This window comes from Pleurodeles waltl, chromosome 8 (genome assembly GCF_031143425.1).
Source record: "Pleurodeles waltl isolate 20211129_DDA chromosome 8, aPleWal1.hap1.20221129, whole genome shotgun sequence".
Classification (NCBI taxonomy): domain Eukaryota; kingdom Metazoa; phylum Chordata; class Amphibia; order Caudata; family Salamandridae; genus Pleurodeles; species Pleurodeles waltl.
In genome coordinates, this window is record NC_090447.1 from 1,239,523,072 (window position 1) to 1,239,536,095 (window position 13,024).

Below are 13,024 nucleotides of genomic sequence, written 5' to 3' on the forward strand. Positions count from 1 at the left end.
GACAAAACAAAAGTATTGATCTTCGGTAAAAACTCCTCCATATGGGACCACAGCTAGTGGCCAGCAGAACTTGGACCTACGCCCACAACAACAGCCCACACACGCAACCTCAGCATAATCCTCGACAGCCAACTGACAATGTAACAACAAATTTGCCTCCTCATGCTTCCACACCCTCTGCATGCTCCGCAAAATCTTCAGATGGATCCCACACACAGCACCTAAGTGCCCAGAGACCCCTAGGAGTGGCAGCGCATGCTCAACAAATACCAACTGATTGACTGAATAAAGCCCCTCCCCAAGGAGTAACACCCAGTATGATAAAGTGGCAACAATAAATGGCCAGCAGAATATATGGTTTCCCTTCCAGAGACCCAGCCACCCCCACATAGTGGCCCTTGGGGTAGTGTAAAACCTGTGAAGGTGCCAAAGTTAGTCAGTCGGGATGTAAATACCCTGCATACCATCATTTTACTGAAGGTGGCACTGTATATCTGGAAACGATGCCAAGTGAGAAAACGAAATGCGATTACATATGCCCCTGGGATCCCACTGGTTGGTCTACCACACGGTAACCCAGTTACTCTGTTTACTGCAGCGAATTTGGCTGCTTGGACGACCAGGGGATTGGAATCGGTAGGAGATTGTTTCCAAATGGGGATTCTCAGGCCCTTGGGTGACAGTATGGAACAATATGCATCACTCGGTGGCCAATTCCTGAATTACAACGCTTTACGTTCAACATTCGCAGAACAGTGGCATTGTGGACGGGAGGAGCCCATGAAACATGATACCCTTCGGTTACTGCTGACGATGGGTACTTCTTGCCAACAAGTCATTTGGTTTTATAGAGCATTAGGCGACAACCTTTTACTGCCCTGAGAACTAAATGGGATAATATCAGTGGGAAAGAATTCACTGACAGAGAATGGAACATAATTGTAGCATATCCCAAAAGGATACCCTGTAACACTAGCCTCAAATGTACTCAATTTAACTTCCTTCACATGACCTACCTCACCCCACATAGACTTCGGGTAATATATGAAACTGATATGGAAGTTCAGGGGTGCTCAAGATACAGACTGCTGAATGCAGATATTTCCCATATGACTTGGTGCTGCCCGTCCTCAGGGCATTCTGGACATCGGTTTTACGCAAGTTGCACCTCACATTAGGGCTCACTATCCCCCATGATAAAGAGGTCTGCCTTTTGGATTTCCTTCATGAGACCCAAGAAACACATGGTGGGATGTAGGGGCCAGATGTAGGTAAGTAAAAAATTGCGACTTGCAATTTGCGAGTCATAGCGACTCACAAATTGCAACTTGCAATACAAGATGCAGAAAGGTGTCTCAGACACCTTCTGCGACTCGCTATGGGGTCGCAAAGACCCACCTCATGAATATTTATGAGGTGGGTCGCAGTTTGCGACCCCAGAGCGAGTCTAGGCACTCACAGGGATGGTGGCCTGCTGGAGACAGCAGACCACCATGTCTGTGACTGCTTTTAAATAAAGCAGTTTTTTTCTTTCTTTTTGCAGCCCATTTTCCTTAAAGGAAAACGAGCTGCAAAAAGAAAAAATACCGAAACCATTTATTTTCGTTTTTTTCAGAGCAGGCAGTGGTCCATAGGAAAAATATTTTTTGTGGCATTCACAAAGGGGAAGGGGTCCTTCCCTTTTGCGAATGAGTTGCCATCCACTTCAAGTGGATGGTAACTGCGAGTTGGTTTGCGACTGCTTTCGCGGTCACAAAGCAACTCAACATCGCGATGCAGTCGCAAATAGTAAGGGTACCGACTCGCAAAATGTGACTCTGCATCGCGTTCAGCCGTTTGCGCCTCGCAAACTGCGTTTTTCGCCGTTTGCGAGGCGCAAAAGGCTTCCTACATCTGGCCCTAGGTTCCTAGACCTGGCACTGGCTCTAGCAAAGCGCTGTATCGCGATGACCTGGAAATCAAATAATGGTCCTGTAAATGACGATTGGGTACAGGATGTTACAAAGTGGGAGGAAGCAGAGGAAAGGGGGCTTCAGTTTGAGGATAGACGAGGAATAAGAAGGGTCCTATGGCCGATTTGTGGAGCGAGGTATTGGAAACCTGGTTAAACCTAAATAATAGCACAGAGTCAGAACAGGGAAGTGATAATGACACAGAACTTTCACACTAGAGGGACACACTGCACAAGAGACCAGACGTAGATGAAACGGTAGGGACAAACTCAACACCAAGACCCCCACTAGCTATTACAGCTTGTCGCCCAACTCGCAACCATAATACACCCCCCTGGACACGACGCTCCGCATGATACACACAGGATCGAAGCGGGATTCCTCCGGCAGATGCTCCTTCTCTCAGCGGGCTCTGGTGCACAACCATAATGTTGATTGCTGCCCCTTAAGCTAAAGACCTTATAGTTATAACACTGTTCAATTTTCTTTAATACAGTTTATTTCAGTTGAAATGGCACCAACCTTTGATATTATTTTTACCCTTTCATTACAATGAGGTCCTTTCACTACACAACAATAGCCCTCCCCATATATGGTTTGTCAGGGTCAGACAGCTGTGAAAACAAACCTATTGTCACCCTCACAGTTGGAATTTGGCACACAACATACAATGGATTGCGTTGACACTCTTTGATGCACTTGTTTTGCCACAATAATGTGATTTATGCAGCTGCATAAAAACTGTACAAATCCTACTGTATGCCTATCCCATGTGGGTGAAACATGATGAAGGAAAATTGTTAATGTGTGGAAAAGAGAAATGCCAATAAAGATATTTAAAAAAAGAAGGGTAATGATGGTCCCCAAGCCAAGGTGGTCTCTTTCGTCTGAGGCAATTGTGGCAGCAGGCTCCGGGGCCTCCGCAGTCATCAGGGAAACAAGGGGTCTTTCATCCTCCACCTGGGTCCCACCACAGGATCAGTCTCCGAAGATTCAGGAGAGCGTCCACCGTCCTTTGGATTTAGGATGTTTTCAGGTCTGGGAGCGGTTCACAGCTGAGCGTGGCACGCAGAGACCTGTTTGGGTAGCACCGTCTGGGGACTCTTATCTCTGATGTGTTCATTGTTCTGTTACCCATTGCCAAGCTGCCTCTCGGGTGTCGAAGAAGTGGGAGCAAGATCCTTGAATGACCCACAGCTGCGCCGGGAAATTCAGCACATATGGTAGAGACATCGCCCTAAACTTTTGCTTGACTGCATCAAAGGATTTAGCTGCTTCTGTGATGAATCGGTGTAGTCCAGGAAGACCATAATGTGGAATGATTGAAAGTAAAGCTTACCATGGTTACATGCTTCCCAGAGAATGGTATCACGATCACAGAAGTTCAGAATCTTGGCAATGACAGGGTATTGTGGGGCTCCAGGGGGAAGGCGCTGTGTTAGGGTTTAATGCACCCACTCCACCACGAACCATGGTGATAGAGACCCTTTGGGAACCCATGTTTTAAGTCAGGTTTCTACAAAAGCCTCTGGATGCGAAGTCTCAAATCTCTCAGGGAAGCCCACAAATCACAGATTTCTCCAGCAAGAACAATTTTCTGCATCCTCAGCCCTAGCATCAAGGGTCTGCACAGATGAGAGCAGTGTGTTCACTTTAGACCTAAAGTCTGCTGAGTCATCTTCAAGGGTGGACACACAACTTTCCACCTCTGTAACCCTACCGGCCACGCCCAAAGTTCCTGCTGCAGCAGGGCAATGCCAGTACCAACCTCACCAATCTTAGATTCAAGGGACTCCTGCGAGGCCTGGATGGCTTACAATATCTGACTTGCGTCTTGACTGGTAGAGGGCAATGGAGTTTGCTCACAAGTCGTTAGCCTCTTACCAGAGTCTGGGGGGGCATGCTGTGAACCTGACCATTTTGGATTGGGCACCCATCATAGGAAGCTAGTCCATCCCCATTATAGCATGTGGAGGAGAGGCTCCTAGGCCACTCACTGATACACAACAGCAAGTTGACAGGATGTAGCAGAGCCAAGTAATGGGATTTTGTGAGAACTGGAGAAGGAGTTGTCAAAATAATAATGCTATAGAACAGATAATGCCTGCCAGTGCCCACGCCCAGCCCACTAACCCATATCAGCGATAGGGGCAGAATGAGCAGCCAGGGTTAAAGGCGACAGCCAGATGAACAGAAGAGGTCTCACAGCAGGGGGCCACAGGGAAAAGAAGCGTAGGTCTGTTTCAGCACCACGTTGCCTCCATAACAGTCGCCCCCACATGTTGGTGTCTCACCGGTCAGTATCTCCAGGAGGGGGGTTACTAGTGGACTGATGTTTGGCCCACTAAGCGTCATAGTCTCATGGGAACAGCCACGAGATGGATGCAGGGAAAGGTATCCATCTGGTAGCTTGGGCGCTCACCCTGGGGAGGAAGGGGTCCCTGTGTTATCAGGTCACAGAAGGCCAAAAGTGGAGACGAACGCATGTGTGGAAGAAGCACCATCTGGGCCCGCAGGCACGCCAAGGTTGCAGATGCCCTTGAGGAGTTCAATATCAAGGGCAATGGCACATCGCCTATGAGGGTACTGATTGCAGGGCTTCTCCACCTGCATCTGGTCACCCCGAGCACCTGCAGCACCTCTGTGCACAGGGCTATCACGAGGGTCCGGCCAGGGGGAGAGCACAACTGGGACAGCTGATCTGGCGGACGTCTCACCGCTGGTGCCTGCCTCTCTCCTGCCTCACGGCCAGGCAAGGGGGAATATCACTCACTAGGAGCCGCCTGGTTTCATCTGCGCTCCGTTAAGCGCTGCCCCAATATCTTCAGAGGCCTTTCCCAGTCTTCGCACACATGTGCAATTGATTAATTTTGGCTGCTTCATAATCTTTATGCGGGCCTCTTCACAAACAGTCCTCTTGATTGGGAGCCGTTGTCATTTTAATTAGGGGCACAGAAGGCCAGCTGCAATTTTCACCTCCCCATGGGCTTCGACAGGGCACTTTACGGCCCCCCAGTTTTCAATTGGCATTTTAGGGAACATATAAAAGGCTGCTATAGTTTTCAGGGGACTCAGGGTGGCAGATGGAGCAGGATGGCGGAGAAGGTCCAGACAACACCACTAAGATGCATCCACCAACATGGCTGCTCTGGCCACTTGGTAACAGAGTTTCTGACCTGCATCCGTAGTCCCAACAGAAACACATACACATTTTCATCACTCCTTCATATACATCTAGTGCTACCTACACAAAGTGAATTGGGGACAGGATCCATCTCCCTCCTTTCCCACCAACAGAAGAATTCAAGCATAAAGTTTAGAGGCAAGGGATGCTGAATGAAGACGGGGACAAAAATGAAGGCAAAAGACCATAGAGAAGTGAAGACAACTAACAGAAAAACATAGAAGAGAAAATGGAGAAAGGCCAGAGTCAGGAACATGGCTCAGAAAGCTCACAGGTGAGTTTCACTCCACAGAGTACACATATTTGCACTGAATGAAATAGCAAAGACATAGAGGACATAGGAACTGGCCAGGGCATAGGGAGCACAGAGTGGACTGGCAGAAGGACCACTGACTAAGAAGTAGAGCATAGACAGTGAAGGCACTGCGGAGTGAGGGTCCAGATTGGGAAAGGGTCCAAAGCATAGACAACAGAGTCAATGGCTGAGGGACCAACATATGGGCAACAGAGCAGATTTTGATACAGGACATAGAATAAGTGACAGGACAGAGTGTGTTATGACCAACAGAGTGAGTGATGAAGCACAGACTTGGATAGGACGATGTAGTGACAGTCAGGGGTCAATCTTTTCTGTTCCTTAATCTGCAATCCCTATACAAGTCTCCTCTGTCCCTGATCAGTATCCTTGTTGGCCGCCTTTGTTACGCTATTGTTGATTTGAAAGTCTGATCGGACACCTATTTCACAATCAAAAGAGATTAGCAAAAATAGCTACTGGATAACAGTTAATACAAAATAGCCACTTTTTTCCACAAATATGGCAAAATATAATCATTTTTTTATTCCAAACTACAAACCTAACAAGCTTTCAAGCAATTATTAGCCATTTTGTTTAAGTTTTTTTTTAGTAGTTCTCATCAATTTAGCTATTTTGAGAACATACTATGTCATTCATGTACTGACACCAATAATGTTTATCCACTGCACAATGTCATTCATGGAATCACACACACCTTGAACAATAATGAAACCGCCTGGAGACCAGCATACCTAAAATGTTTCTTTTTTTACCCTTTGGATGTAGGTTACACACCAAAAGCTGCTTCTCCAATCTCCCCTAAGGTTTAAAGGCTACCTACCAACATAGCTTGGCCTATGGTCTCCCAAAGCCTGCTCAGAGGTCCAACAGGATGAAAGCGCTTACTTGCCACCTAACAATGGACAACAGGAACTCATCTGAGACACAGTGGCCCCTTCAGTAGCCCATCAAATTTCTTATTTGTAACCAAAGAAGTCCCTGTCCCTAAAACAGCACAATCAGAGGGGGTGATCACTTCATCCAAAATGTTTACAACAAAATGCTGGGTGTAAGACAGGAAATCATAACTGTCAAAATTCACTTTTGGTCTTACATTTAATCCTTGGTTGTTGCATTACATATAAAATAGCAAAATGATAAAACAAAATAGGCGGTGAAGAAGTTAACAACACAAAAAGAAAAAAAGGATCTCATATAGCTACTTTAGAATTTGATTTGTGAATTAAACAATGTGCACCACGAACTAAAGCTATTCAAAGAAATTCAACACATATATGAATGCTATATCAGCTATCATACATATTGTAATGAGTATCTAAGTAGTTTTAGACTCCAAAAATGTTATAAAAAATCTGCTAGCATGAGACGTCACTTTAGCAGAGAACAAGGCTGCATTTCGCAAATGTTAACATAATTAACAGAATCTAAGCATGAACAGAAGAACATATTATTCAACACGTGGAAAACTACTAATTTTAAGTTGAGGCTTTAAAAATAAATATCTTGGAAATAAAGTATCTCAAATATATCAATGAGTAATTTTAATAAGCAAGCATATTCTGATGGATGTTGCTTATCTGATGATGCAACATGCAAATATAATTAGAGAATTGGCAGAAACAATATTCAACCTCATTATATTATGCAGGTGATTACACTTGCTTGTTTGTACAAGTATGACTCAACATCAGAACTGTTCATCTTAATTACACAGCTCTGTGGGTTTTCACTGTGTAACTTCCACTTGACCAGTTACAAATGGATCACGTGGGTCCTACCGCTGGGATACAGAATTTTCGAACATCAAAATAACTGTTATGGAGAAACTTCCATCTAGACCGGGCACACTCTCTTCTAGTCCCCCTGTTGGTTCCCTAGCTTTCCTGCCTCTCTCCCCTATTTCCATTTTCTCAGCAGTCAGTCACGTGCCAGCTCCTGTTCTAACTCCTTTGCCATTGCAGCTTGTTACTGGAATTCCCTAGTTTTAATAGAGGGCACGTGGTGACCTTGGACATCTTGAAGTATAAAACACATCTAAAAGCACACATTGTCAAAACAAAAAAATCTACTAGTATTTTTCATTATATACATACAATCACTGATATAGGTAACGTATGTAGACGCTTGAAACCGTACGAACTTCTGCCTTTCTAGATCACTTGTTAGTGCAGCTAATACAATTAGAGATACTTAACTAATAAGTTTAAGATCGAATTTACCTTTGAGAGATTGCTCCCCATGCTCCATGTTTATTTGTCAAAATATTGAGAATTTTCTGCTTCAGCTGATTAGCGGTAACATGGTCTCTGTGCTTTGCAGCACTGATGAGATGGTCACACATCTTTTCCTCTTCTCTCCTGTCAGCTGCATATTGGGCACACTGAGACTACAAAAGGAGACAGAAATAATTTGAATATAGAGAAGTTAAGTGTTTACTTATGCCTAGTGTTTATCTTGAAAAATGTGCACTGTTGTGCTCATAAATCAACACATACATACAATTATTACAGTCTGACACAAACTGTGTGTGATATGGGTGGCAGCAAGTGCCGCACTACAATGGAATACCATAAACGCCTACGGTGTCTTATCTGTATGCAACCACACTGCAAATGTTTTCTGTGGGCTAGTGTGGCCTGGTGGTTTGCTGCTGGGGGATTACAACCTTGCTTGTGAATGAAGGTATATGATTGTTACTGTTGAAAATGTTAAGGCAGAGCAACTGCGGAAAAGCTGACCTTATCTAAAGATAAGTCTTTTTTTTTTTTACTCAAAACAATTTTATCTAAAGATCAGTCATGACTGTGAAAAACAAGTTAAGTGGTTGCTTGAATGCAAGGTCTTGTTGTCTTTCAAGTTGAGAACAATTATGAAAAGAGTAGGATGTGAACAACTACACAGTTGGAATGCACAGAGGAGTAACACCCAAATACTATAAGTGCTGAAGATGCATGGTCCGATCAAAACCAAATCTTCTCTTTTTATCTTTGTCTGACTTATCATGAAATGTGCCCCTAAAGTCCACACCCCGCTGCAAAGGAGAGAATTAACCAAACACCTGCAGACCTCATAAACCCAAGCGGATTAATTAGACTTTAAAGTGAACAGAGCCGTAGCACATTCTAATTTTTTATTACGTTGATTCTTGATGTAAGGAGCTTTCCCTACCATGCCTAAATGCAATCATGGTCAACCCCTACTTTACAACTGGAACTGATGCCAATATTGAAATTCATTAAATATTTAGGGTGAAAATGTACCAAGGTCTGCTTTCATGTAGTTTCTAAGTTTTGTTTGAAAGCTTTCCGTCAAGGGCTTCAGTATTTACAGTTTGTTGCCATGGGCACACAGGTGTGGTCTGTTATCAAATGCCTTGAAGGTAACAGTTGATAATCTTGTGGCTCTATCCCAAAACTTCCTGGCTGGCCAACTTCCATAGCCCTTGCAAATCACATTATCCCCTTGCGCGTCAGTTGCTAAATACTGGGCACTATCAACACCTGGCTCAGTAGTATTCTAAAGCATCATATAAAAAAACGGCCAGGCCATGTGCTAAAATCCCAGATGACAAACTCTGTAAGGGGGCCATGTACAAAAGTGCAGTGACTTCCAAAATATATTATTCAGTTAATGGCGTCTGTCACAAGCATCTCCTTTAATGCCAACGTCCAACCTAACACACTGAAGAGAAATCCTTTCATATATCCAACATTACTCAGATACACCAAACAGCGTATCCTGGTACCCAAAAGACCTCACCCCATCTGCTTTGGAAAGGACTTGTCTATCCAGCCATAAGATCTGTAACTGAGTGAAAACCACAATCCACCCCGTCACCCCCAAGCCATAAACAACAAAATCCTCTTCACACAGCTGAATAAGTAAGACGTAGCCAACTACCTGAAACTAGAGGTGGGCGAGCCAACAAATTAACAGGAAGTGCTGAACCACGGTCTGGCTTGGATCTTAGATCCCATGCATGAGTTGAGCCCCAAAAATATGAATTATGTAAATCATACAACAAACCACATAAAATATGTTAGTCTCTTCAAAATACAAAAAAGTGTATTTCTTTAACATGTACAAGCTTTGACATTAATAGGGTTCATTATAGCAATGTACTGAGAAGTACTTACTAAAAGTGATAGTTTTGTAAAACTGCTAGACAGAACTCACATATTCAAAAGTGTACTTCACATGTGATAATGAAGAAAAAAGATTTAGTGAAATAAAATATTTGTCCACGATCACACAATTTAAGCAGGGAAACTGCGATTCATCCAAGTTTTCTGGTTTCACTCTGTACTCGGTAAATGGGTATCTAGTTGTCTTTCCTTATGTTAAGGCTTTGTTTTTACTTCTTAGTCCATTCTCCTGCAGTTTTTAAAATACAGCACCAAGTCGACCCGCAGGTATTGAAGCGCTTTACATGAGCACCAGTTACATAACACAAGGTCACATATATTGTTCATAGCCACAGGGTGATTAAGTGATTTGCCCAGAATAACATGATGTTGAGCCAACATCAGTCAAACATAGTTCCTGAGGTCCATAGTTGGCAGCTCTGGCCATAACACCACATCCCAGGTAGAGGGAGGCAGGCAGAAGCCACACGAAAGCTTGGCTCGCTATGGACTCGAGGTTCCAACCGGACTTCGAGCTGAGCCAGAGCCAGGCTCCAGGCCCACCTTTCCCTAAAACAGAAGAGTTGTGACACATGATCACAAACTGAATCAGACTTCGATCCGTGATGGTAACCCTGGAACACAGTGCAAAGTCACTGGACTGCCGTACATGCAACGTGGCCGTGCCAAAATATAATTTAACAGAACATAAGAGAAGAACAGATTGAAAAGGAATCATGAATAGATGAAGACACATGTGACAGCATTAGCAAAGAAACATGTAGGTGGGAATCTTTCTATAGAAGATCTTGCATTTGCAGATATCTATGAAATGAAATGCTAAGACAAACTGATTGCTCATTGTGGGGCGGTTTTAGCTTGTATGGAGCATGTCAATGTTCAATAAATAAGGCAAATAAGCAATATGTTTATGTTTTACTAAAAAACACTATTATAGCACAGTCAAGTCAATCCTATAGGCCATTCCGGCGATGTGGATATAAACACCACGCCATGCCACATAGGGTTAACTCATTTTAAAGCAAACTACCTTTTCTGCACACCAAGCGCCAATTAGCACAAGGAGGCGCTTGTCTAATGAGGGTCATATTTCAACAGCTCATTGGATGTGAAATTAAATTCCCATTTTTCTTTCCTGAACAATTAAAGTCAAAATGAACGTGGACTGCAAAGATGCCATTTCATAGAGTCCTCTAATAGCGCAAAAATTAGTCTCCCCTTCAAGAACAAATGAAACAGAATTTATGAGCACATGGCTTGATATGAAAATTAGACAGTGCACTGTCTGCTACACTTCAAATAAAGCTTTGGAAGAAAGAAATGTGGCAGTCGAAGGGCAAGCCTGCCATTACTTGACTAGTAAATCACCCACTTCTCTTTCTGCAGAAAACCATGATTAAAGTGCGGTGTCTAAACAGAACACTTTCACTGAAACATAATAAATAATAATAAAACGCTAAAGTGGAAGTCGTTTTGCAATTGAGCGAAAACTGCCAGATAAGAAAGAAATATTTTTCAATATGAGTGAGACGTTCATTGACCTGGCGGGGACTTTTCGAACCACATTTCAGCACAAGGCATACGTTTCTTTTCGACATTTCGGGTGCGACCTACTTCAATGACGGAATCAAAGTATTATAGGAGGAAGTGGAAAGACACGTCAAGAGTGCAGTTTCCTTGATGCCTTGTAAATATGCTATGCTATTAAAATAAATCAATTGTGGTTTCGATTTCAGTGGGTCAATACTGACCCATGACAAAGCATGCTTCACAAAGATTTACAAACTGCTTCAAAGCATTATGATGCCATGTTGGCCAATAAGTCAGTGCTTTGATATTTGTAATTGGGTACTACATTACATGAACTGAAACAAACAAAAGGACAGACTCTCACTAAAAAAAGCAGTAGCATTAAGAAGAGGGAGAAATTCAGATTGTAAAGGAATATATTGCGAGAACAGGGGTGTGAAAAGATGTTCGCTCATGTTCAAAGGTAGTCCAACCACTACAAAAGAACAAACAAAATGAAGAAACCATTTTCGAGAACTAGAATTGTGAAATTCTGCCAACTATTCCTTAAAAAGTGCAGAGAACAACATCCTGAATGATTAATCCATTTGTTTGTATGAAAAGACTATGCTTAAATCCATAGTTTTTTGATCACCATGCCATTCCAGTTTGGATCCAGCTATATGCAAATTGGTCTTGACCTTGCTCCTCATGGAACAGTCCAACCCGAACTGCCAGACCAGGTCCTCCATGGATGGGAAACAAGAATACTGTGGCCGGTTTCAGGGTATCACCCCTCATCAGCCAAGCTAGCTTGAATCTGGTGATAAAGCGAGCATGGGACCCACGTTTGGGCATACCCTTCCCACTTAGGGCAACATATGATGGATGGAATGCAGAACAAATCCAACATTCACTGCATTCACAGATCTGGGTTAAATCCATTGTTTTTTGTTCACCATGTCATTCCAGTTTGGACTAAGCCATATGCAAATCAGTCTTGAGGGGGGGGATGAATGTTTGACAATGCTCACCATTCTGTCCATCATCTTCTTCTGTTGCTAGTGTCGCCCTAAATGGGAAGGGTATGCCCAGACGTGGGTCCCACATTCACTGTGCCACTGAATTCAAATTAGACTGGCTGATGAGGAATGATATCCCTAAACCAGTCCCAGGATGCTTGTTTCTGGTCCAGGGAAGATCTGGCCTTCCAGCACAGGATGGACTGCTCCCATGGGAAACAGGGTTAAAACGGATTTGCATATGGCTGGGACGAAACTGGAATGCCACGGTGAGAAGAAAAAAAATGATGGATTTAACCCATATCTGTGAATGCGGTGAATGTTTGATTTGTTCTGCAGTCCGTCCATCATCTGTTGCCCTAAGTGGGAAGAGTACGCCCCAACGTGGGTCCCATTCTCGCTATACCACCAGATTCAAGCTAGCCTGGCTGATGATGGGTGATACCCTGAAACCGGCCACAGTATTCTTGTTTCCCGTCCAGGGAGGACCTGGCCTGGCAGTCCGGGCTAGACTGTTCCCATGGGGAGCAGGGTCAAGACTGATTTGCATATGGCTGGGTCCAAACTGGTGTGGCATGGTTAGTAAAAAAAAAAAAATTAAAAGATGGCTTTAACCCAGATCTGGGTTGCATGGCCCCCAGACTGGGGTGAATGGTTCACAATATTCAACATTCCGCCCATAATCTTTTAGTACTGCATGTGTAAACAGATTAATCTGCGGCCGATTGGCTTTCCCAGGCTTGTTTGTTTTTACATCTGGAAAATAAACTTGAGCAGTGATAACACCATCTCTGTACTTCATTTGTAGGGCAAAATAAAAAGGATCACAGGTGGGAACCTTTTACATATATACCTTGTTTATATACGAGGAGAGTAACCGTGTACACAACAAA

At 43.6% G+C, this 13,024-nt stretch overlaps 1 protein-coding gene across 4 annotated transcripts in view; it reads right to left on the minus strand.

Annotated features, from left to right (window-relative positions):
* NBEA (neurobeachin) overlaps positions 1–13,024 on the minus strand; it is a 1,608,295-nt gene that overhangs the window by 724,996 nt on the left and 870,275 nt on the right. For all 4 annotated transcript variants that reach the window (XM_069205539.1, XM_069205537.1, XM_069205538.1 and 1 more), the window contains one exon: positions 7,675–7,841. In XM_069205539.1, the coding sequence (XP_069061640.1) occupies positions 7,675–7,841 (167 nt within the window). The remainder of the gene's footprint in view (positions 1–7,674; positions 7,842–13,024) is intronic.